Source organism: Diprion similis, chromosome 4 (assembly GCF_021155765.1).
Source record: "Diprion similis isolate iyDipSimi1 chromosome 4, iyDipSimi1.1, whole genome shotgun sequence".
Lineage (NCBI taxonomy): Eukaryota > Metazoa > Arthropoda > Insecta > Hymenoptera > Diprionidae > Diprion > Diprion similis.
In genome coordinates, this window is record NC_060108.1 from 18,212,563 (window position 1) to 18,239,447 (window position 26,885).

At 36.6% G+C, this 26,885-nt stretch overlaps 5 protein-coding genes across 15 annotated transcripts in view; 1 reads left to right on the plus strand and 4 right to left on the minus strand.

The window, feature by feature from the left end:
- Positions 1-1,070: 1,070 nt before the first annotated feature.
- LOC124405081 (HCLS1-associated protein X-1) lies at positions 1,071-3,773 on the minus strand. The gene is made up of 6 exons (XM_046879678.1): positions 3,555-3,773; positions 2,893-2,982; positions 2,661-2,815; positions 2,415-2,565; positions 1,963-2,273; positions 1,071-1,421 (listed from the first exon to the last, which is right to left on the minus strand). Exons 1-6 carry the CDS (start codon positions 3,632-3,634, stop codon positions 1,318-1,320), a joined length of 891 nt encoding a protein of 296 aa, XP_046735634.1. The 5' UTR covers positions 3,635-3,773; the 3' UTR covers positions 1,071-1,317.
- Positions 3,774-4,335: 562 nt separating this feature from the next.
- Positions 4,336-5,200, plus strand: LOC124405086 (protein SYS1 homolog). Its single transcript, XM_046879685.1, has one exon. The coding sequence runs from the start codon at positions 4,449-4,451 to the stop codon at positions 4,929-4,931; it is 483 nt and encodes a 160-aa protein (XP_046735641.1). The 5' UTR covers positions 4,336-4,448; the 3' UTR covers positions 4,932-5,200.
- On the minus strand, positions 5,195-6,146 carry LOC124405087 (NADH dehydrogenase [ubiquinone] iron-sulfur protein 6, mitochondrial). Its single transcript, XM_046879686.1, has 3 exons — positions 5,902-6,146; positions 5,520-5,696; positions 5,195-5,398 (listed from the first exon to the last, which is right to left on the minus strand). Exons 1-3 carry the CDS (start codon positions 6,130-6,132, stop codon positions 5,333-5,335), a joined length of 474 nt encoding a protein of 157 aa, XP_046735642.1. The 5' UTR covers positions 6,133-6,146; the 3' UTR covers positions 5,195-5,332.
- Positions 6,147-6,369: 223 nt separating this feature from the next.
- LOC124405088 (U6 snRNA-associated Sm-like protein LSm4) lies at positions 6,370-7,629 on the minus strand. Its single transcript, XM_046879687.1, has 5 exons — positions 7,488-7,629; positions 7,368-7,409; positions 7,196-7,294; positions 6,740-6,947; positions 6,370-6,658 (listed from the first exon to the last, which is right to left on the minus strand). The coding sequence occupies exons 1-5, from the start codon at positions 7,488-7,490 to the stop codon at positions 6,561-6,563; spliced, it is 450 nt and encodes a 149-aa protein (XP_046735643.1). The 5' UTR covers positions 7,491-7,629; the 3' UTR covers positions 6,370-6,560.
- Positions 7,630-12,191: 4,562 nt separating this feature from the next.
- The window catches only part of LOC124405075 (TLD domain-containing protein 2), a 66,698-nt gene continuing 52,004 nt past the window's right edge, over positions 12,192-26,885 (minus strand). For 9 of the 11 annotated variants that reach the window (XM_046879667.1, XM_046879666.1, XM_046879662.1 and 6 more), the window contains 6 exons: positions 25,669-25,831; positions 21,279-21,522; positions 20,750-20,839; positions 13,682-13,963; positions 13,423-13,592; positions 12,192-13,097 (listed from right to left, as the gene is read on the minus strand). In XM_046879667.1, the coding sequence (XP_046735623.1) occupies positions 12,962-13,097; positions 13,423-13,592; positions 13,682-13,963; positions 20,750-20,839; positions 21,279-21,522; positions 25,669-25,831 (1,085 nt within the window). In that variant the 3' untranslated portion in view covers positions 12,192-12,961. Of the gene's footprint in view, positions 13,098-13,422; positions 13,593-13,681; positions 13,964-17,873; positions 18,052-20,749; positions 20,840-21,278; positions 21,523-25,668; positions 25,832-26,885 lie in introns of those variants that run through there. The other 2 variants (XM_046879663.1, XM_046879669.1) reach the window with 2 other exon arrangements.

A 26,885-nucleotide genomic window follows, 5' to 3' on the forward strand; every position in this document is an offset into this window, starting at 1 on the left:
CTACAAACTATTTCAACACTGATGGCAACAAAGGGTTTTATCAATAATTTGCTTGACTGTTGTGTTGCAACAGGCAGATAGAAATTGAACGTAAATTCGGCGCTTGTTTACGATAACATGGTATATATATATATATATATATATAGATATATATATAATTATATTTAAAAAAAAAACTACCTAATAATATTACATCAAATTAAATGGAATAAAGCACCTCTATGGATTTATTTTTTGATTCACTTGTTTTTGTGAAATTTCTGAACCTATTCAATAATCAATTTAGATGATTGACTATACCTATTTACGAAGTGATAAAAATTTATCTTGTAATATAATTTAACAAGTAAATTCACTTACTTAATTACAGTGTAGTGTATTTTTGTTAGATGAATATTAATATGTATATGTCGTACGAGTTTCGTTCTTTGTCAAAAACAGTATTTATGGTAGTACTGGGGTGCCTAAACTTCATACATGAAAAGACATTGCATACGTGCATTCGCTTATTGAAGGATTCAAGTTCTGGATAACTTTCTTTCAATATATTTTTTACTCCATCGATACTAACGATGTCGCATGAATTAAAACGTATGAAACACTGCTAATATTCATCTCTAATATTAAATAATTTTCATTCAAAATCCTTGCAATAACAAATTATAATTATCGCAACTTTGCTTGTTTAACAAAAGAATTATGTCTTATTTATTATTTCATAAGCAGTGTCTTCGCATCGTTCGATCAGTAGTTGTATAGACTCTCAACCATGTAATTAAATTTTTAAGTATACATAAAAGTATTTAATTATCAGATTAATAAACGTCTTAGTACGTTCTATTGCAATGTTTGGTGAAGTGGATCTCTCCAGGCCGTTTCAAGTGACATCGCGCTTTGAGTTAATCAGAGTAAGTGACACCCACTGTACATGACTAAGATCTACTTCACCATACATTCACAGTATAAACAGTTTTATTTATAAATGGCCAAATACTAATTATTCCATTCTCGTACGAGTATATTTTTGAGATTAGAATGAGTTATTTTTACGGAGAAGAAATGTGGTTCGGTTATACACAGAATAGCCCAATGGATTTATTAGATTGTATATAATTATGTAAGGTGTACAGAATATAAAGCAGTGAATAAATTTGTAGCTGAAACAGAGGTTTTTTTCTCGAGTAATTCAACCTTCCACAGTATATTTACATAAGTTGACTCAAGTCAACTTTATTTACACTACATAATTGGTACTATTAAGATTCATAACATTTCTACATCACTTTGATCTTAAATATTATGTTAACATTGTATAATCTACAATTTAGGACCAAAAAACTTATGCCAAGGAAAGGTGCTTAAAGGACTCTGCTGCTGTCTCTGATCATCCCAAATGCCTACGAATGTCTGTTCAGGATTGGCTAAAATTTTTACAAACGAAAAATATCAGGTACCAGGCTTTTGTTACTCTTAATTACATGCAATTTTCACAACTATGTACAACATTTTCCGTGAAACTCTAGATTAAATGTTCTCACTTGTATACTACTGGAAAAGAATTTTTTGCAATATCGGTTTTTTTAATTAGTTTATTAATTAGGCATAAATACTGAGACTGTAATTAAGTCTGCCCTTGGAAAGTTCAAACGTTAGAGCAATATCAAATCTTTGCGTCATTTCAGATTTTAACAGAAATCACAAACTCAATAAGTCTGTCATTTAGGTAAGTTGAAGATAGTGGGTTGTAGCTTGGCTGAGGGTAATTTCTTCAAATATTTAGCCAGTAAAAAAATTAGCTAGGAAAATTGAAAGTACAACATTACTGTCTGATTAAACATGGAACAGCCCATTTCGAAAAAGAAAGAAATATAGTATATATTTATTCAACTTAATTAAAGTACTAAACAAGACATGCTTCTATTTGAAGTTACAATTACACAATAATATTATTAATGTACTCACGTTCGATTGGATTCACGGGATTCACAAATTCAGTTTCAGTTTTCTCCCCATTTTTGCCCTTTTTTACAATGACAGTATGTGATTTATCCCCAACCTGACGCGTGACAGTAGTTTCCTCATTTCCCTCAGAGTCTCTGACCGTACGATATTGTTCGATAGATCCATCAGGCTTGCGAATAATTTTTGTAGAAATGGATTGTCCGAATGAATGGAAAGAAAATGGACGTTGCTGAGATATATTAGTATCAGCATCGTTTCTTTGTAAGGATGAAAGATCTTTCCAGGCTTGAGATAACTCTTCACTAGTAATCCTGTATTAAAGATTAATAACAAGTATGTAACGTAGTGAAAAAGTTTGCATTTTCTCTGCACTAACATAAGTATCTCTCATTCAACTTCTTGTCATCTCGTATTCAAAAAATCATGTACATTGTGATAAATCCACAACTTACTTTCCATCCAAATTAACATCCAATTTTTCTTTAACAGGTGTGTGAAAATTCTTAGACTCATAACTTTCGTAACCTGGTTTTAAAACTTCATCCCGTAGGTTTTCTCGTTTTGGTGGTTCAATAAGCATTGGATCCTGAAAATGGCCCTCAGCTATAAAACGATAATTTCAATTAACAAAATCTCATGTATTATTTTTTTCACTACTCTACACTGACATATACTAATAAATATTATCTGATACATACCTTCGTTGCCGAACGGCAACATGATACCATCCTGACTAAATCCAAAGAAATTTTTCAACATGTTATCTAGTTGACGTTCAAAGTACTGAGTGATTTCGAAAGGATTACTGTGAATGTTGAAGTGTCCGGAGCCAAAAATTTGCTGTCCGCGTTGCCTGTGGTGGAATTATTGAAAAAAAGTAAATTAACTCCTTTCAAATTAGGTAAAATATCATATAATATTATAATATACCTGAAATCATCATTGTCATCATCATCATCTTCATCTGTCTGCCAGATTGGATTTCTAAACTCATGTCCGTGTTGCCACTGGTCTTCAAATCTGTAAATCGAACGGAACTACATCAAATTTTTATTCAACTAAATCTTTAAGAAAATATATATCAACTGAGAACGAATATAGAGTTACATAGTGGAATGATTTACAAGGAACAGTAGAGCGAATATTGATTTGTCAAGAAAAGAATAAACAGTTTATATACTTCTTTTAAAATAGACTAGAAATCACAAAGCTACGTCTAAGTGTTTTGGCGGTCACTTCGATGTTCACGTAAATATCTCCAGATATAGAAGTCAACGTGTTTTAAACGCAAAAAAGGCTTAAAAGCCCCATTCTATACACAATTCTGAACAAAAAGACTGTAATAAATTTTCATTTGATGCAACAATAAAAAAATTGCACAAAATCTACGAAATCGCAATAGTAAATTCGTAGTTTTCATACCGTTTCTTTATTTCTGCATCAAATAAAAATGTGTTAGAGCTTTTTGTTCAGAATTGTGTATAGAATGGGGCTGTTAGGCCCTCTTTGCGTTTAAAATACGTGGACTTGGATATCTGAAGTCGACATCGTTAAAATCGACCCCCTTAAAAGTGTGTTGGTGTTATATTCACCCGTATTGCGACTGGTTGTTTTGTTGATTTTGTCGTCCTCCAAAGTTGAAAAGGTCTCGTAAATAATTATAAAATGACATTTTCCACCACTCTAAACTGGTTTAACGAACAGCAGTAAAACTGTCTTCTCAACAACAATTGCGTCATGCTTTTTGAAGTTTTCCGAATTGCATCAACGCAATTTACCGTGAGTTTAGACTAGTAATCAGCTGAGTCCAGGCCGACTATTATCACGTCCTGACATCGCGTGTCCGCATAATTCTAACAGGAATATGATTTGGATCTGATAAATTTACGCGCACTTGCTTCTTACTGCAGTTTTCGTTCTAAAATTTGCTATGGCAAGGTCCGCGTGCATTGACAATGAATCCCAAAATAATACTACGGGAAAGCAATGAGCCGTTACGGTGACAGCTCATTGGCTTGAAGTCGCCATGTTAGATGCAATAAGCTGCGATTTGTGAAACACTTGACTCGATTCTAAGTGCTAATGGCATGCTCATGCTGACAGCATGTTTTGTGTTGCGACACGATTATACGAATTGTAGATTAAACATCCATTTCAACCTACGGCAGGTTCGATTTAGTATATATAGCTAAAATAAATCTGATTCTCAAGGCTTACCGCTAAAATAACTCACCAAGAGATTTCACGCAGCTAGCACAAGAAAGTAAGGCACAACCGCAATATTATTAGTAACTGAATAAGTATACCTTCCGATGATTATTCCTTAAAATATTAAACTGCTTTTTTCAAAACAAACTTATTACCACTTTGCAGATTCACTAATGTTTGCTGACTTTAGTGCACCAAAATGATAAGACTTGGGACTTTTAATAGCTAGTCTTCACCAATTCGATGCAAGCGGAACACCTTCAAGAGGAAAAACTAAGATGAATAACATTTCTGGACAATTTCGAAAGACGACATGGGATCCAATCCTTATAATATCACAAATAATAGCCGTTCAAGCAGTGATATACGTTTGCCTCGGGGTATGGATATGGATTGTTGCCTCCCTTCTTGGATCGACAAAGTCGTTAGATTATGCTTTTCAGTACAGTGAACTCCACGTTCGTGATTTGGGTGGAAAAATGGTTATCACTATGTTCTTGTTTAATGCCTTGATTGGAGCCTTAGTCTTGTGGTGGATTGTACAAAGGACTAAACAATGTATGGACTTTGCGTGCACCGCTCATCTGATTCACTTATTTTGCTGTTGGGGTTACAACTACAGTTTTCCAACAAGTTTCAGCTGGTGGTGCCTGAACATCGTTTCTGTTACCATAATGTGCATATGTGGAGAATTCTTGTGCATGAGAACTGAACTCCAAGCAATCCCTCTTGGAATGAATACCCAAAAAACAGCTTTGTAAATGGAATCATTTTACTTGTATTATAGATTCATTTTAATCGATCTAATTTATTACTAAAAATATAAAACAGTGGAAAAAACCAATAGAAACCTAATAAATGTTGATAGTACGAACTTTATGAAAGAAAAAGCCAGAGTATCATTTTTTACTTCCAATGTTGAAGTAATATTATCCCAAGATTTGACATTTATCGCAGGAACTGAGAGTAGATGGAGATTAAGGAATTCAGTAACAGATTCAAGTCACAAAGTGGTTGACCAGAGTAAGGAGGAAAATTTTACATTATAATTTATATTATACACATATGGCTGTACACAATAGCGACAACATAGATACAACTAATTCAATATATTCTGCCAATTTCTTGCCACACTATGGGTTTTTGTTACCAAACGTATAATCTAGTGAGCATCTTCTTTGTAGAATCTAAGTCCGCAGTATCCACAGGAATGATTCCCAGGTTTGTCCTATAATTGGTAGAGATTGCTGAATTCTTTATTTTTACAGCAGTATCAATTTATGTGTATATCTAGAATATAAGGCATTTGTCTGAAGTCATTTAAGCTTGTTCATAAAGTTATACTCTACCAAATTAATGTAGACTTTAGGGTGTCCCGTGGGTCCACCTCCGCCGTCACAGGCAATAACTCTCTTTGCTGTTGGAGTTGGCGGGACGTCATCGATTAAATTAATAGCCCAATTTGGATTCACTTGTTTTGGTTTATCAACAAATCTAACCAATCGATAATCCTTCTCGTCCCATTTCTGAACTCATAATAAATCAAGTTAAATAACTTCAACCAACCGAACTAATAAAGATTTTGAATTTCATGGAATACGAATCAAGGTTTACGTCAAAACGCCCAGTTTAAATTACAGCAACAGTTTCTTAAACAGGAAAGTAATAAGTCAAAGAAGATGAACATAACCTCAAATTTACGTAACAGAATAAATCGTAATTGTTATTCACCTGGCCAGTATGTGTTTCTTTTTCTACGGGCTCCCAAGATGCTTTCTTACGTATCCCAGTTGTGAAAGCCGGGACGTTTATTTTGCAAATTTTCGTTTGATTCCCAAGCAGACAGACAATTTTCTTGCCCGCCATGTTTACAACTACTAATCCGCTGATCTGTCTGAGGTACTCTGAAGTTGCCGTGAAATAACCGTCGAGTCGCGACTCTCGCTGTGCGACAAGTTTCATAAACCTATTCAAATGAGTACCGTATAATCTCACCGTGTGAGATACGATAAAAATCACGATTTGTTGTGTGGCTTTACCAATTATATTACTATTCATCCCCGATATTTTTCTCTATTCAAAATAAAAGTCACGAATTAAACGAACGATAGTCAATTATTTTACAAATAGTTTTGATATTATCTCCTTATATCTTGAAGTCTCATGCATGACGTTGGTCAACTCAAAGTACTACAGTAATCAAATTGTAATAGATTTTCATAGAAATGATTATTACAATCCAATGGTGTAGTTAGATTCAAATACATAGGTACCTATATGATGAGTGTCTGCGTGACATGCTACAATTAAAACATAACATTTCTTTACAAGTTAGAAGACCTCTATAACCTAGGGTAATTTAATAGTACAAATATTTGTTGAATAAATATTTATTTGGTTCTTGGTTTGTTTTGGGGTTTGTTGCCGCCTTGATTACCACCTCGACCTAAAGGCGCAGGGCCTCTTCCCCCACGTCCTCCGAAAGTACCTGAAACAACATAAGCATAAACTATCAATTCTCGAAATTTTGTTATCTGCTACATTCAATATAATCTTGACTATCAAATACCTCTGCCACCACCACCACCTCCTCCTCCGCCTCCCCCTCGACCTCCCCGTTGATTTTGACCGCCACGTCCTTTCATTTCACCTCGTCCTCTCGATTTCATTTGAACGTCTTCTTTAACCATGTCTATAACTTCATCTGGAATTCTGAGATACTTAATGGTACTACCACGAATGTAGCACTCTGGCATCCTCCAGAATTTGTCACCATCCTATATCGACAATTTGTTATTGTGATTAGCAACAATAGTAAAGAATAAATTCAATAGTGTGTAGGACTAAACTAAATTTTAGGACCAAACAACAATGAAAGTAGACTTTCCAAGGATGATTAAACTGAAATTGAACTTTCAGCCCTACGGTACTGCACGCATTATTTAACCAGCTTTTGACGAGGTTACACTTAATGTTGTGCCTTTGATAAATGTCAGCAAGCTAATTAAACGCCGACTGAGATTACCCTGGATGTGCAGATGACTTCTCTGAGATTAATGTTCATCCAATTATCACAGCTAACCAAGTGTCCATTGTATGTTTCCCCATTTTTCAGCTCGACGAGCTAAAATAAAAAATACCAAACTACAATCGGCAATACATAACGAAACGACTAGAATATTGAGGTTAAGATTTACCATAGGATGATTTTGTGCTGTTCTTAACAAGGAAAGCGGTAGCTGGAAAATGAAAGAACATTAGTATTTGATTTAATTAAACCATCTGCTGTCCACAATTCTAGCATGATCAAACTTTACCATGTTTAAAGCCTTCCCGCACGATTTCTTACGCGTAAGGTTTTGAACTCTCAATGTCGATTAATAAGTATCAAGTTGACATTATAATTTACAGTTGATATTGACTATATCGACTATCGACTAGCGAGCTTTGATGCAGAAGTTTTTTACCAACGTATAATTACTGAATCCGAGAAATTGAAAGAGGTTAGGTTTAATGAAACTGCTGCCAGAGTGCAGCACTATTCAGATTACTATAAAGAGGATGTAGAAAGAAATCAATCCCAAACAGTCAATGCTACGAGAAAATGCTTCCTACATAACGTATGTTTGGAGGTGCCTCTACCTATAGATGATATTGGAATTAATTTGAATTTCTTGACACATCCTTTTAGGATAATTCACGTGACTTAAAATTTTTATCACGCTCATACTGAACCCTTATTCTAGAAACGTTTACAAAAGTTGCACGGGTGAAAATGTCAAATTTCCATTCAAAGCTACTCTCTGATTGGTTCAGCAGCGTCTATAACTACCCTTAGTCACAGAGTCACAGAGTAACAACCGTGAAAGAATTTTTAGAACAGGGTCCTCAAGAATACTCTAGTAGCAGTAGTATGCCGCTTCTAGCTCACCGCGTGTGCGTGCGTCGGTGTGACCGGCCTAAGCTGACTTAACGTGGATATGCCGGTTCTGGCTCAACGCGTGTGTGTCCATGTGAGGTGTGTGTGTGTGACCGTGGTTCTCAACCCCCCATCAGTGGGTGATTACCATCGCAGTGCGGGTGTGGGTGATTACCATCAGAGAGTGCAATGGTAAGCAGAACTCCCGTTCACGTCTGGTCAGCTGCTCGATCACGTCTGGCCAGCTGCCCAATTAAGACGCCGAGGCGGATTTTAACTTCCACATAAACCTGTCGTCCAAAATTACCTTGTTTTCGCGAAAAACTTACAATGTCGCCCGATTAACCCCTTCGCATAAACCTGTCGGTTTTTTCGCGATTGAGCGCATCCCAAAATAACGATATGATTAGACTCTTACGAATTTGACCATTACTCACACATATAATGCCTATGCAATTTTTTCCACGGGGTGGTAGAGATATTGCAACGAATAGCTTTATTTTCATACTATACGATTGGCGATTTATTGAGTAATATATAGTTATGTGTCACATATATACATATACATATGTATATATACACATACGTGCATGATGTACACACGCCAAACAAACACACCAAGTCCTTAAACTATAAGTGTACATACAATACATATATATTTACATACGTATAGTATATACTTCACTTATACATATACTCCAAATAAGACTATTCACTGTAATTTAATTGTTACTTAACAATATTGACTGCGTGGGTTGGTAACTATTCTATATTCTACGTGTATTCGTAAGTTATCCTTATCATACGTAATGTTTACATAGAGGTATAGATTATATCGTATGTGAATGTTTGTGTATATATATATTATATATATAAAAGTTGGTTTCTACAGGCAGAGTATTTATAATCCATCAACAAAAGTGTATTACATACGAATATAGGTATTTGTATATGAATAATGAATTAGGTCAACCGCGTACCTGCATGAGTAGAATTGTAAAATGTTTCAAGATTGGTCCAGAAAGTTTATGGGGAGGTGATCCTTCGGCTTCATCTTGGTTATCGCTATACTTCCAATGGAAATTAATATATAATCGATGACAGCTAATTTACATTGTAGTTCGTATATATTGTGTATATGTGATCATATAATTATTGCATAAACGTAATTCTAACTGCAGTATAGACACGATTATTGATCTCATCTATACACATATATACGCACTTCGGAGAGTCAACAAGGTGTATGGTTAATTCTTGTTGAATTAATCAGAGGAGGCTCGAATGTTCTTCTCACGTGGCAGAACACTAGTAATCATCGTACTATTATTTTACAACATAAAAACAACAGGTTGATTAGAAATAATTCAAGACAATTTGATTTCAAGATTTTATATCGTCCGTCTAGTATACAACTGCGATTTCAAGGAATAAATTAATATGATATTGTACATAATAAGATAGCTGCAATCGACTTATCAATCCCTGAAGTCAGTCTGATTCGTACTTTATGCGTACTGTTAATTGACAATTTTCAAAAACCTGTTTTCTGTACAAATACTCTAGCTAAAATGCATGTAGTGTCCACGGAACAGCAACAGAGTTCCTGTCAAGCCCGGGACGAAAATACGCTTTCTAATAACATTTACAAAAGACGAAAATAACAATAAGGTAAAAGAAGATAAAACGACTCCGAAGTATATTAGTACCATCATGATTGAGTAAATTATAATGGGCTCAGATGTATCCATTGAAACTCATTTGTTGATTACGGGTGAAATCGAAGTTAGGGATTGATTATCACGTCCATCCGTTATATTCCTCTTTTTTTTGGGGAGTTGTACTCAAATTACGTAACTTTAGGGGCGATGGGATTCAAACCAGTTTATTACTACTTGTTGCGGTACAGTGGAGGGCGTTTGTAATGTTTGCACATCAATTTTCTAAATAGATATAAAGGTTTAGTGATAGCAAAAATTTTGTAAGAAAAATCTGGCGAGTAAGAGTTCGCCTAAAGAAAAATCGTTAATATCCCGCCAGTAGCGCTATACGGCAATTCTTTGCACAAGACTAGCGAACTTAGCACAGAAATTTTTTAAAATCAAAAAATTACGTAGAATAAAAGGGGTAGGCAGAGTTCAATATTTTCTCATGGTCAGTTATGTGAGTGGGGTTGAGGTAAAAGAGCGATCCTAAACGTGTGACGTAATTTAAGTACAGCCCGAACGTTGATGAGATCGATAATTATCTAGAACTAGCCAATTTTGATTAGATATTCATAGTGATAAGGACCTCGGAAAATCGATTAATCAATTCGTTACAGACCAAAGAATTAATAACTGCCCAATGAAAGTGGAAAATGTAACTGATAATTTTAACGTTGGTTGTTTTGAAAAAAAAAAGTTTTACTTGGGATACAATTTATATTTAAAATGATCATCCATGTACTGAAGGAGAAGAATAAAAATTATAATAATGAGTTAACATTCCTCGATTAGCATTTGTACTCGATCATAATATATTTCCTCAATTTCTTTGAAATTAAATAAAAATAAGTATTGAGTCTCTTTTGAAATGCCTATCATGTAGTATGTAATATGTATATTATAACAATGAAAGCGGTAGTGTTTACAATAGTTATTGTGAATATCACAAAATACGTTAATTTACTAAATATTTATCAACTATTTATGTATATATGTATATATGTATATATATATATATATATATATGTATATATATATATATGTATATATATTATATATGTGTATATATGTATATGTATGTAATAATCTTATCGGTACTATCGCGCTGTATACAGTTATAATATACTATATATACGTTTCGTCATCATCTTCATCATCATCAGCATCAAAAGAATATGCAGAACGCAGAACAATCTACAGGCTACAGTTTGTGTATTTGTGTTTTATGTATGTATATTATCATCTAGCAACATAACTAGCAAGCTAGCAGCTAGGCAAAAGGCTACATTCTCTTATGCGAGATCGCTTGATAATTGGCGATCCAATAGCTCTACCTTTATTATTTAGGCAACGTCGATTTAATTCAATAATACACCCAACAAAAGTTTTATCGTACAACATTTTTTTGCTCAAATTATCAATTATAATGACTTATGTATGCGGTGTCATACTACATCACACGTGTATTACAACACATAATTATGTATACATATAATCATCGCTAATTGTGAGTCCACCACAAGGGAAGAGCATTCAAACATTGGACAAACAGCACGAGAATGAGAAGATTTGAAAAGAACGTAGGGCACGCATATGATTCTTTATCAAATTGATACTCTCAATGGTATAGGTTACGGCAAATTAGTTTTGCACCATCGCGGTAAATTTTTTTACTTATTAAATCGTTCCTTGCATCATGAACAGCCAACCAATGCAACATAGAACGCATAGCGTGAGTCGTTATATAATATAAATATACACATACACGCGTGAGTAACTGTGTGTGCGTGTGTATATGTACATGCATTTTCTTCTTAGACGATGACGAACGACGACCCAAGGCGACCCTACTAGGCTATACTATTTCAAACGCATTATACACATAATTCTACACACCCTATATGCCAGATGCGTTTCGACGATCGACGATATTATTTCATGTTACATCTTAATGGTAGTATTGAACGTGGATACGACATCGTCGTAATATAACATTTACAAATATGTGGGTATATTGTATGAATATTATATATCTATTCTATCTCTTTCTCTCTCCCTCTCTTTTTTCAAATCCCACTTTCTTTCCCCATTTCTCACATTCCTTCTGCTGACACTCAATATCTACATTATCTACACATCAATGAACAGTTACTAGCCTAGTGTATTGTTACAACAGTGTTCTCAGACTGATGAACACACACAAGTTCAGCCTGTAACCAGTTAGATGACACATGTCATGTTACGAAATTTGAAAGAACTGAACGAATTATACAGGCTGCCCTGTTGGAGTGATCAGCTATGTTTATCTCTTGATAATAAATGGTAAGTAATTCACATATTTCTTCTGTTTTCTGTCCTTACTAGCCAAAATTTATATTGCAAATATATTTGTTTTGTAGAAACGGATCGAATATAAAGTATTTTCAATTAAAAAGAGAGAAAATTTGTTTGGCATTAGACGAAAAAATGTTATCAGGCTTCTCAGCAAATAAACATTAGATCTGACCGTCAACGATCGATTACGTAACCCCCCCTCCCCTTCCCCCAATTAATCGTGTTGTTATTATCACATCGTAGACAACACATCGCAGGATCAATGATCAGTATTGTAATTACTTAAAATGTAGAATATAAAAAAAAAAAGAAACATAAATACACTAGGATTATACAAAGAGAGAAAACGAACGAAAAACTAAAGAAAAAGAGTAATAGTAATAACAATTAACAATTAATTTGCAACGCAACGTAAAGTTTGGTAAATAGCAGCTTGGTGCATCATCTCTCCCGTATCAAATTGTTTGGCCTCTTTCTTTATCCTCAGAGTACATCCATTTCCGTTACCCTAATCCTTACCGTCAAATTTAGACGAAATGGAACAACAACGACGATTACGAGGAGTTTCGTTGGATCAAACTTATTGTCGTTCAATTATTTACCAACAAGATTATTTCTTGCATTCTCTGCCTATACAAAAGGACATCAGTTATTTCATCACATCGCCGGTGCATCAGTTAGCACCGTTTTTTGGAGCTCCTCTCCTGGACCTCAGTATCTATCCAGTCCTACGTCCAATATGGTGCAGATAAGTGTGCAACGGCAAAGCTCGGCTAAGTTCGGACCGCCATTCGCAGTTTCAAGGCAAGAGGGTGATCGACTCGAGCATATCTTATATGAAAGCCCAACACTCCAGAGTTTTGACTACAAAGTCCTCGTGCGGTGCGAGGGGTTCGTTACCATAGGTACTGCATGATTGTGTCCTACCCTGGTACAAGTCACCATCTAGCCAGAGCCCGAATTTCCCACTACAGATAATAAATTAAATTGATTTTAATAAATCAATTAGCAACATAAAACGCCAAATGATTTGATTCCATCACTTGACTTATTCTTGATACTTCTTTCTCAAAGTTATTGATCTTACGTTAAGTAGATCGATAACTTCGTGAAAGAATAACCACAGGATGTTTTTCGTGAAAAGTATGCTATACTAAGCATGAGGTTAACAAACTTAGTATTCTTTGGGACTTTTTAGGCCAGTACTTTCACAGATCTCATTGTATAAGTATTGAAAACTATTGATTGTAAATGTAAGAGACAATTTTTCGTAGAAATAGTGTTAATACTCACTCTCCAGCCCCAATAGCAAGACTCTCGTTATTCCCCTTGATAAAGTAGAGGTTGTCGCCAGTCCAATTAAATGCCTGAAACTTAGGTGTGAACCGGAACAGCAGAGATTCACCAGTTCCATAGAAGTGATCGCTCACGTGTAGAGAACAGGACGTCAGTGCTCCAAATACCTGAAAGATTGAAGAAAATGGACATTTTCAATGATGCTGCAAGCATAGAAGCAAATCAGGAGATGAGAGAAGTTTGTGAATCCTCTTACGTTGCCACCTGTGTCCTCGATCACCAACAGTATAGGACTCTCAAGCCTATTCATTTTACGGTACATGCTGTTTAGACTGAAACCATGCTGGCTGGTACTGAATACAAGCGTCCATAGGTATCCCTCAGCCCTAGCCGGTAAATGACGACATAGGTGTTCTCTGTGCTCATCGCTCAGTATTTCTGTGGTCCCAACTAGGTCTGGTACAATCACATCGGCATCAATGGATCCAACATTGGTTGCGTACAAAGCTCGTCTGAGCTCCTCGCTCATGGACAGCTCCTGAGAATCACATAGGATCAAGTTAAATTCAAGGTAATGGATAATTGATTGAACGTACATACATAGGTAATCTATGAATACATATGTATGTCGTTTTTACATCAAGGGTTGTTTCACTAAGTACCAGGACACTATGAGTCCTCAAAAAAATGAAATTTTGCTCCACTTAAAGTGTCTACCCAGTATCTTATATCCATTCCACAACACATGTCCCTGATTCTTGATACTGCTCTATCTTATACGTTTGAGTGTAACGAATTCTACAGTTTCAATGGTTTTCTAAGGTGACCTCTATGATTGTACAACTTCTCAAATATCGTGTAAGTTATAGTAAGCAAATTTTAATAGAATAAACTATATTTTTTGTGAATGCAGACAGTTGAAAATTTAGCTTTATATACAATCTGGATGTAAAATTAACGCATCTCGTTGGAACTTTAATAAATTGAGTTTTTATAATGACAAATAAAACGTGTAATATAAAAAATTTGAATAAATGTTTTTTTTTACTACTTATCAACACGGCAGAAATTTTATAAGAGGCCATAAATTCGTCACTCAATTTCCATGAAGCCAGAGGGTGTCGAATGAGCTGATCAAATGTGGGCGTAATACATTTTTCAAAGGACCAATCGTGTGCTACTGATTGGTGTAAAGCCTCATAAGGGTAGCTAGATAACCTATGTATCAAGTGCAAAGTGCCAGCTCGAATTGGGGGCAACCCCACAGCAGCAGGTGCATCACCGCAGACCGGAAACAACACCCAGCGTCGCATGTATTGTTATATACATAATCCAAGGCTGTTAAAGGTATGGCTGTAGGAACCCTTGAAATTCCAAAACTTTCAATTTCATCATTTCCCTACATTTTTGAAGCACTCTATTGTTCGTGTGATAGCGGAGTCGGACTACATACTCGAAATAAATCAATTTAGTTTAATTTGTTGAAAATTGACTATTGTCTTGTTTTCCAGGAGGCCACAGTTCAGGACTGCAAGGGTTCCTGATCCCCAGTTAACTGTTAAATACTCCGCCAACGGCTTTCATCAAGAATGGGTACATTAATAAGTTTTGCACACGTCACTTATTCTTTACAAGAGGAACACTCCTATACAGAGAAAAAATGTGTTGTATCTACCAGACAAATGTAGTCATTCAAAAATCAACGTTTCACATAAGTTTCAATTACTATACGGAGGGAAAGATTATTTGAGACAAGTGATATTCGTTTGATTCAACTAAATGCCATCGTCAAATGTGGCTAACACAGTACTTACTTAATTCAACTAAATATATTTGGCGGACAAAATACTTGTGACAACTTAGTATAGAGTTGAATCAAGCCTTTGAATGATCATCTGACTATAAATATATCCAAAATAACACGACATGAGTCATAGCAATAATATGAATTTTGTATCAAGAACATGTGTGATTGAAACGACTACAATTTTGATTGAACGCACCTTAATCGTTTTGTTTTTAAAAAATACTAATTTGTTGTATCAAAACAAATTGAGCTTGTTCTAATTCATGTTTTGTTGAATCAAGAGTTCAATGGTTGAAACAGATAATCGAATTTGTTATTACAAAAATCTTTAGTATTGACTGAAACATTAGAGTTATCTAAGCACACAAAACGTATTCTTGGAATGATTTCATTTACAATTCTCTTGACTCAAAATATTGTGGGATTTGCCCGATACTTAATACGTAAAACCCGAGAAATTATTGTAGTTAGTATTAATTTCAATGACTCTTAACTTGATATTATGCTTTCTTCATTTGTAATGGGTCTGACTAAAAATTTATTTTACGTTACTCATGTCCAATTTCGAAGCTGACTACCCAGTTTTATAAGTATCTCTGAAGCTACTTCCGTATCGAGAAAGTTCACCGCCTAGTGACAGTTTATTATATTCTCTACTTGTTTCAAAGCATGTAGTGTTTCTTTCACCTCGTGAACAAATTATTGCAATTGATTCAACCAGTTACGCCAAACAAGCTCCTATTCGTTCAAGAAAGTATGGCATTCAATTAATGTGAATTTTTCTTTGGTTAGATTCATATATTCTTTTTATTTCAAGTACCTAATTGTGTCTGTCAACAAACATCCGACTTGAAGGAACAATATATAAACTTTGAAAGGAATGATAGGATTAGTTGAATGAATTTAGGAAACACATCAAAAGGTTCACTGGAATCAATACCTCACTCGATCACGACAAGAAAAGATTTTGTTGAATCAAGGAATTCGCCTGACTAAATCGTTTTGACAAACTACGTACATCGAAATTGTTGAATTGAAGTCATCGTATTTGGAACAAATAAGAGATACTAGATTCAAGTGAACGGACTCTATTTTGTTGGTTCAAGTATTCGTTTCCCTCCGTGTATATGGATAAACTACGTTTTAATTAACAGGCAAAATGCCTAGCCAAGAAAGATTTGTTTAAACGATGAAAATACTCGTTTCGTCATAAGGCGTGAGTAAAATAAACGCGATCAATTTTCTCAACAAATCTCATCTCTCTCTGTCTAGTCTCACCTAGGACTAGATGAAAATAATGATTATCATTGGCGGTTCATTTGACAGATATGAACGTTTTTAACGACTATTATCTACGAATGCACCAAGCTACGCCACTACGTACTAACATATGTATATACGGAGATATGTATGTATCGGCAAAATATACATGTTTATAAGAATATACAATATAATTGTATGGATTATAGTCTCAAGTATCTATGTATATAGGCTCAACAACACAACGTGCGTACATCCACCTACACTATACTAAAATTATAGGTATTATATGCAGGTAAGTATAATGTATGTATCAATATAATACAATAATATAATATAATATGCGTCCGGTAGTGAGTTAATGTTGCTGTTTAATTGTGTCGTGCGTATGTATATTGGATAGTATAATGCAGTTGTATATCGCCGTCCAACAATCACGTGTCTTTTATTTTTTAAATATAATTTTCTCGAAGAAAAAAGGGATTGGTAGGTAAAAAACGGATATCAATGACGCACAGTGAATCTATTTCGTTGCTTATCCTGACGCCGGTATAAAATCGTCACCCTGTATACAAATTTCGATGGATTCACGAACGAAGGATACCTCTTGCAAAGGAAGAGAAGAAGAAAAAAAAAACCAACATGGAAAAACGGCTTTAATTACCCGCCGATTCATTATTCCTCTACATGGTGGTAAGTTTCTATAAATCAGGTATTCCGACGATCGGTTATAGACGTTTGCATATAACTATCTTTGTGTAGACGTATAACTAGAATCTTGCATGTAGCACGTCACGTCTGCAATTTGACCAGCAAACAGTCATCAGCGGTTGCAATGCGAAGCTAAGCGAAAATCACGCAGGCCGATGTTTGTTTGTGTGTTTGTTTGTTTATTTATTTACGTCCCCGTGATAGCCGGATTGGATGACGCGGCGACAGAGTGAAGTGAGAAGGTAATAGAGATAGGAATAACGGGAGAAAGACAACGATATAAATGCGCGATTGCAAGAAGTTTGTTTGTCGAACGAATGGCGCCGAGATCGGCGACGCGCGTTTCTTTCAAATTATTCCATCGACCGTCGCATATGCATAAGTATTATATTCGGTATAACATAAGTAAGTGTCTACCGTGCTCCTGTACATACGTACAATACTCGACGATACGTAGGTATCGAAAACCAGTTTATTTCTTTCCAAGATATTCGTATGTAACAGGTAGTCCCGCTCACATCTATACATTACAATATGTTAATAATATGGTATCACGGTGCCCGCGTCATTTGAATTTTCATATCTATTTCGGGACAAGAAAATCTCACTAACGCGAACGACTCACGGATCTGAACTATTATTCGAGAATACATGTAAAAGTAAAATTTACCTTGCCCTTTTGCTTCAGGTATTTCGTGATCTTTGCGATCGGATTGGGTACTCTTGACTTCGGCATTGTGTTCGTATGTTGTACATGCACATAAAAAAGAAAGAAAAAAAAAAAAAAAACACGCACTCACGCACGTAAGTATAATGTATTTTTTTCAAATCTGTCCGTTCGTAAAGAAACTCCTTCCGCTCTTCCTCAACCCAAGAAGAAAAGAGTGTGTCCAATGGATATCACGGTTATCCGATGAATTCGCGGGTGAAAACTGCAACAGAGTTCGTTTCACCTGGCACGCCAGCAGCACCGAGCAACAATAACCAGCTCCTGAATGTTAATCATGATATATATACGCGGTACGAATATTTACACCGCGCCCACAAGACTGCGACGCATTGGCTCGGCTGCTATTCACATCCCCCACATACACATAAACATATGGCCAGGTAAAAATAAGATTTATCGATGTAATCAAAGATCAACGCGGTGACGATCGTGGGTGAGGAACGATTGATCGATCCCGAAAGACGGATCCCGATTTTGTTGCACCCCCACCTCCCACGCGGAATCTTCTTCTTCTTCTTCTTCGTCTAATTCTGCTTTGTTATTTGTCTTGTTAATATCTGGTCGGGAAACTTTCACCGTGACTGATTCGTACCGAAGCTATTTATTTGAGCAATGACTGTATCGATCGGTGCAAAGCATCTGGGACCGACGCTGCGTGCGACTTGTCAAGTTGTTTGCGCATATAATAAAGTGTTGTGAAAAGTTCAGCGCGCGAAAATCGATGCCCCGTTCACTAGTCACAATATAGCGACAAAGCGGACGTTGTATTGTACAATGACCGATGATCGCCAGTCCCCGAGTGATTTGACGCGGTTTTTGTTATTTCCTCGATATTTTTACTCATCGTCGGGAATAACGTGAAAGTTCCGGAACCGAGGTTCACCTATCAACGTGTAAACCCGAACTGGTCGATCGGCCAGGCGCGATAGAGGTTGGCTACGCGCCACGCTCCACGTATGTTTATAATGAACATACATGTACGTAAACGCGCTGCTAATGTTGCTGCTGCTGCTGCTGCTGCTGCACGTTCTACAAAGCGGCCAGGTTACACCGCAGCATCAGTATCAGTGGCCGAGAGCGAGCGAGTGTGCGACGGAACGAAAGATCGAGGAGTCGAGAAGGATCTTCCCAAGATCACCGGCTACCGTGGTCCATCTTTTCAGAAGCGATATTTTTAGTTTAACACATAAGACCTACGTATAACGTCGTACAAGTAACGCAGAGAAAATAAAATTATTGACAAGCGTGCGTTGCACAATGGTGGGAAGAATTGTTTGTATAGTTGGAGAAAAAGAGAAATGAACGATAATAATGAAAAAAAAAAAAAAAAAAAAAAAAACAACGCAAAAGAGATTCAAAGATAAAAACAAACGCGAAACGCCATGCAGGTGCAGCGTTCTGCAATCCTGCGTCTTCCACCAGCTGTATCAACTTAATTTTACAGTTATGTTTTTGTAATCGATTTATACTTTACAAAAGTATACCCTCGTATAATATGCCTTATATATTATGCGGAACGGCAAACACAGCAACGACAACGACGGCAACGACGATGAACGCTTTGGCATTCAAAACTCTGGCGAAACTATTCCAAGGTCTGGTTAAAGAGATCGAAAGAGAAATAGAAAGAGAGATCGCGTGAATAACCAGCTAATTGTATTACGCGACTTATATTATAAATAATGCTTTTTCAACCCGACGGACCCTTAAACATTCGTAAAAAATATTGCGTAATCATCATGTTTCAGGACACACAGACGTGTAAAGGCTATAATGATACACAGCCCGGAGGTGAATGTTAAATAAATAAGAAATCACTGCGAGGATGAAGAGTCAGGAAATTCAAGTTTTAACGAAACCGAGACCCATCAACATCCCTGCGACTAAATTCAAGGTTCACGTGACATTTGATGCGTGCACGGATAATTGAGGAAAGATACTCGCCTGTGACAACATACAAATTTCTTCACTAATCGCACATAGCTTAATTGCTGTGTCACACATGCATACATATATGAGCATCGCGAAGGATGTCGATCTTACCTTGATCATAAGCGCGGAGGTAAAAATCAAGAAAAAAGCAAAGTGGAATGCCGCATTAACCGGCACAACGAGTCACAGTTTTCACCATCCAACATGTGTAAATCTATTTTTGAATACCTCGGCACACATGCATAATGTTTAGCCGCGGCGTATAAGGTAGCTGATTAGAAAGGAAGGAAATCCTAGTATGTATACCGTCTCGGTAGGCTCTGACAATTATCCTATAGACGATACGCGCGTACGTGCTCGCGTTTCATTCCATCTATATTTAACCGTACCGACATAGACCCAAAGGTTTATACAGCACAATGTAAATAGCTACGCATTATGTACTATGTAGATATAAACTAAACAGTAACGACCGATACAAACGAGCTTTAACGATGGCAAATTTACGGGACGATCACGCGTGCACGGTACAGATGAAAACTGATAACAATTCATATTGTTGTAAAAAAAACGATATAACACATGTACATGCGTAGGTTGCAAGTACATACGTAGGCGTAACAACGAAAGATGGCTGTCGCGAAATCGATCCGGATTGAAGGTGTGTTTTTGTTGCCGTATGCGCGTCCATAGGAAGTTATGAAGTGTACTTTCGCAAGTACATGGGTATAGTACAAGTATACTATATTATATTATATTATATAATACAAATATGCATCGTTGTGTGGTAGGTATTTGTAATATATCTGTTTGTGTATATGAGAATCGTGTTTGTTGCGACACTGGAGCCGACGATTTACGATGATATATCGTAGGATTTGTACCTCGGTGTCGTGAGCCAGCTGCTCCGAATCGGCCGATGCGCTCGACGTCTTCAGGATGCTGTACAGCTTTGCGTAGGGGGCCTTGATCAACTGCGGTACGCGTATACATATATGCATCGGTATATATAAGGTACATATGTATACACACATTCAATATATGCATACACATCTATGATGTACACGTGTTTCATCACCTTTACTTAACACAATAATTAGAGGTATAGAAACATAGCATACGTAGGGTTCATCTCTTTTCATTGATCCGCTAGTCCAATGATCCATTCATACACCAATACAGGTACACACACTATTCAACCTATTCAATTCTCAATTATGACCATATAAGCAAATAACGCGCGTATACGCCACCCACCGTCACCGTATACCTGTACATGTGTATGTACAATGATATCAATACCAATAATAACAATAATTGTAAAATCGAAAATAAAGAATGAAGATAACAGCGGAATTTTTTTTCTTTTTAATGACGCGCAAGACAATTATCTTTCTATCCGTCAACACTCACCTCCCATGATTCACGGGTGCGTCCTGATATGTCGTCGATGTCTGATGAGAGTCCGGATTTGCCGGCCTCAGCGAGATCGGCGAGATCTCTATCTTGAAGGGGCGAATACTCCGGCGAAAGTTCCGATGCGAGATCGGTGTCGGTGTCGGATAGAATGTAACCCCGTTCCCTCCATAGATTCTCATCTAGTTCTCCGTAGAGGGCTGGTACCCAGGCGCTTATGAACCGGTAAAGATCGTCGACCCTGGAGTCAAAACATATAATGAGTATCTTAGCTCCACATTGACAATGAGAATGAGAAAAGTGCGGCTCTGCCGCCCAGATTTTTGATTTTTGTAGCTATAATCGAGTCTTTGAGTACGATAGTGCTGCTGTCTTTGATATACAACACGCTTAACGTATTCTACTAACATTCGTTCATCTATCCGTGTGATTCTCACACCCTGCGTATAACTCCAACAACTATAAGTACATGGAAAAAGTGCTTTAATGGAAAATAGTTACTGTTGCGGGTTTGGACAATTAAATACAGGATTAGATTACTAGCCATCTTGACGAAGAAGTACCAACGTACTGCCTTTTTCATTTCCCTGGTTGTAACAATTGGTTCTTTGGTAGTACTGAAATAAACCAGTTTCTTGCGCATTAATTGGCAACTGGCAAGAGCCACACAGCTTGCTGTTTACAGTTTCCTAAAAAACTTGGTTTCACCTATGTCAGGTTCCAGTATGCAAAACGCGAATAGTCACATTAGTGGCAAATACAAAAAGTTGTCAATTGTACTCTGTGCGACATCAGAGCCCGGGAATAATACGTGAGCGATGTAATTACGTGGTACATGTTTGCATAGGAAGTGATGTGTTATTTTTTCGGATCATTACAGACTACAGACTCAGACTTGCAAAAAGTTCTATTAATGATATACACTCAGATAGTTGGGGAACCTCGAAGAAGAGGATGAAAATTGCCGTGTTCTCAAAGAGTTGTTTTGGCGTAGTGATTAGAGCCTGCGACTAGAGATGCGATGCTCCCCGGTTGAAATGTCGGCGAATGCGGCGATTTTCATACAGTGATAAGTACGCGTTTGCGCTCGATTGCCGATTGATGGCAAGTTCGTAGAAACTCAACATTTGTATGATAAAATTACGCGTAGTTGAAAATAAAATCATTTTTGTCTCTCTATATATAACCAGAACAGTCTTCGGTTTTCATGCAGTGGACCATCGATACTGTAGGTCTGGATCTACAGTGGACGTGCACCTGAGTATTTCAGTATTGTCTCACATTCTGGCAAAGCTATAGCAAATGTCTGATTCCCCTCAACTTGCAATCTCTACATCTCCATGATGTATATGATACTATCTAAGACAGCAATAAAAAAGAGCCCCCCGCCCCGAAAAATAAAATCTTTAGGTAATAATACCTGTAGCAAACAAAATTTCCTCTCTAATAACTGAAGAGAATATTTCCGGGTAATATTACTCATTGTTACAGAAACAAACACGGGAGTGAATAAACTATACATTGCTGTTATGACAATGTTCATAATTGCAGTTTAAGTAATACGCGTGCATCTAAATACTTCATTTTGTTGCATGACCCGCTACAGTTTCTCCGTGCATTCAGAGGAAGTAGAATTTTTATGGAATAATGAGAACTGCGTCGGAGCGTCAAATACAGGGGTGATTCACAAAAGTTTCAATCGGGCAGCTGAAAATTAGGGACCAGGGTATAACTGACAGTAATAACAGCCGACAGAGACGCGGGAAAAGTGGGACACTGCGTTGCACAATGTTGGCAAGATTTCAAACTGTTCTATTCATTGCTGGCAATACTGCGATGTTTGTTCGTGGAAACTTTTCAGATTAGCGTATAATAAATTGAGGATGTTAATTAATTCGTCTTGTCTCTTCACGGTTTCACGTAGCGTATATATTATCGAACTCTGTTTGTATTGTTACTGCTTGAGTCTTTAAATTTTCTTGCACTCCTGCAAGGTCTAACATTGTTAGATCTAAAATTACTAAGCATATCACGTGTCATGCTATGCTCGCTAATCAGCGAGCTTCATTACAATATGTGAATTAAAAAAGATGTCAATTGGCATAAATTTTTCTTTAAAAAATAAGGTCTACAAGTGGTGGTTCATCAACGTTCTGCTTTGAACTCATTCTGTTTTTAAATCATATTATGTTTTGTTAGAAATGGATTAACACAACTTTCATATGATTGTTTTTTTCATTATATACAAAGAGAAATACTCGTAGTCTTTGTCAAAAATATTATAAATAGAATAATTCCGCTGTTGTGGTTAATAGCTATGAATCGATCGATCATGACATATTACCTTCAAAATTCTCCGAATATCCGTAATTACTTACAGGCGCGTTACCCAAGTTTGTTTTCGAATATTCGAGCATTAGAAAAGCGAAAAAGAAACCCGCGTATGCTAAAACAATATAATTATACTAACATCGGCCCATTCAAATTTTGAATAAAAAAAACGAAATTATTACTGGTCGAAGAACAAATACCATCATAGTATTGCTATCGTTGAAGCGGTAGTTGCTAGAACGTTAGCCAATTCTCTCTTTACCTTCGAAATTTTCACACCGCTCAATGTTTAGCGAAAGTTGTCGTATCTAAATAAACGAACTCTATTTCTGCACCCGTCAGTATCGTCAGAATTGCTCCACATTCGAGATCCATTTATATCACATTTTTCGCGGTACGTACTTTAATACGAAACAAATAAACGTCCAAACTTCCATCTCTGTTGTATAAATAATTTTACATTGCAATATTTCGGCCTCGAAATTCCAAGTTGTAGGTCATCAGATATTACAAATTATTGCAGATAAATGAAGCGTTGATAAAAAGAACGAACGAAAGAGAAAGAAAAAAAAAAAAAAAAAAAATTTACAACAGAACCCTGTTTCTTAGTTGGCGCCGTGGTTATTACCTGCGATAGATAAACGGCGACAAGTGACGTACCACCGCTCTCAACGGCGGAATATACAGTAGGTCGAAGAAACGGCTGACAGCGTAGCTCATTTTTAACTTCTTCAGATCCGGAGTTGTTGGTGGATGTGTGTGAAACGATAAATGCTCTATAATACGCAGGATATTAATTTGAAAACCCCGTCACGACAAGGCCGAACGATATACGCATTTGCCGGGCCGCGTGTGTTTGAAAATCAGTTCATAATTATCGAAAGTGAGATAAGAGTGTTTCAGAGATATGGAGAAAACGAGATTCGTCACACCGCCGTCACGCGATCTATTTCTAGAAGTAGCGGTACATGTGCACTCGCGTGTGTTTGTGTGTTTGTCTGTACGCTGTACGTATATATGTATGCTCGGGGGCGTAGGCATTCACCCACGTGCTTTCATGGTAGCAAATCTCGATGTCCCCAGTTTTCAGTTGCAGCGTAGTTAAACGTGGATGTAAACTTTCATTAGCGACGGACTCGTTCGCGAATTATAATCCCAAAAATGAACTGTAACGGAAACGAAATTTTATAGTCCTGTTACTTGGACGCGGGAGAATGGATAACTGAACCTGCAGCTCATATTACGCAACTCTTTCAGCACACAAACATATATATAACACACATACAAACACGTCACATCCAGGACTGTATGATAATGGAATCCCGTATACGCTGAGTTCTTTATCCTACTTCTTCTCCCTGCCCTCCTCGTCCTCTCTCTCTCTTTCTTGTTCACGATTTACTACCGTCTCCCTCCACGCGCCCAAACTCTCGCGCGGGGATAGTTACTATTATGTTTATAACTTGTTGTAGATTGTGATAGTTAAAAATTGCACGTGAGTATATAGAGAAACTGCATTTTCATATAGTTTGTCTCGTTTAATTCGATGCTATATTGAACGAGGAATTTTGAGTTGTCTGTAATTGATATTGATTTTAGATTTTCGTATTCGTTTTTGACGATCCATTAAAAGTATAATAATATAATTTGAGATAAAAGTATTCATAAGCTATACCGAAAAAAAAAGAGGAACCAAGAACTAATTTTCATACAGAAATTTCCACAGTTTAACGTGCTTCTAAACTAGATTGTTATTTCATCAAATCGAGTAATTTTATGGAAATAAATCGTTTGCTCGATTACACTAAATACCTCGGATTTTCGACAATGCTACCGATCGTAAACGATTCAAAGCGAATAGGATCAATTTCACGTCTCGATTTACGGTAAATTCGACAAACTGCAATGGGTTTAATTGCTTTGAACACAATAATACGCGGAACGCTTTTCGATACGATAAATTCACTAAATTATCATAAGCAAACATGTTTGCAGCACATTTTATCATTAACGGGCTGAAATTACTTCATTATGTAAATACATACAGTTTACTTACCGATTACGCGGTACACTGAACCAGTATTCTGGTCGGAGTTTCTTTTTCCCGTAACTCATGATCGGCGTTGATCGTGGTATCCTCTTGTCTTTAGGACGTCCAGTTCGAAGGCGAAGGTAGAGCGGGGGATCGTCACAGGATCGGGCCGGCCGCGGAATCAATTCTGCCATAACGCCACAAACACACACATCAACATCTAGCTACCCGACACGCACGCACGCGGAAAAAGACACTAGCTCAAAATTTTTGACGTATCAAAAAGTCGAATAAAAAGAGGATGAACAAATTAAAACATTGTATAAATATTGGTAACAATGATAATAGCAACAATTATTTTTTTCAGAGTAGGTATATTGATCGTAGACATTGTGCGTAGATAGGAAGGTAATAGAAAGAATCATATATTATACGTGTATATCAATGATCTTGAGTCAATTGAATAGTATTGAATACACGAAACAACATCGACATGACCGACAACGACGACACAACAATAATAAATATAACATGTCGACATGAAATAATAATGAAATTATTATTTAGTATAACGTTGTCTGTACACGTGTGTAATTATAAATATGTATATAGTTTTTGCATCATGCTGGGGACGGTTTGATAATGTGAAGAGGCTGCTGATATATTATATAGGCGTGCGTGCGCGCATAAAGTAAATTTCAATCCAAAACAGAGTAATCATGGCAAAAGCAAAGTCGAAGAAGAATGCCCGTATAAATTTATAGAGGCAGGGGAATACACAATACCATCGAATAGATGTACAGTCACCGTTTGATAACTTGTTTTAGGGTATCTTGTTTCTTCTTTTTTTTTTCAAATTCTCGTTAGATTCTCCGTAAAGGGAAGAAGTTCACGAATGCCTGTAGAGATTGACTTGACTTGGACGCGTTTGGACGCGAATGGTAAGCTATAATTCTAAAAAAGTGGTGACAAGTTATCAAACTCTGCCATACATCTAGAAGAATAATATCAAGTCACGTTCACCCGCTCACACCCTTGCCAAGTATACAATTACTGCTCGGCGGTATAATATATTTGTAAAAGAAGTCACTGCAAACGAGATCCACCGTGAGTAAATTGTGAAAAAACAAACGGCAAACTATTATAGTGTTATGTCATGTATAAAGCGTACAGGTATGCAGGGCGCAAGGAGTGGTGAAGTAAAAAAATCCGCAAGCAATGGGACCTGGGGTATAACAGAT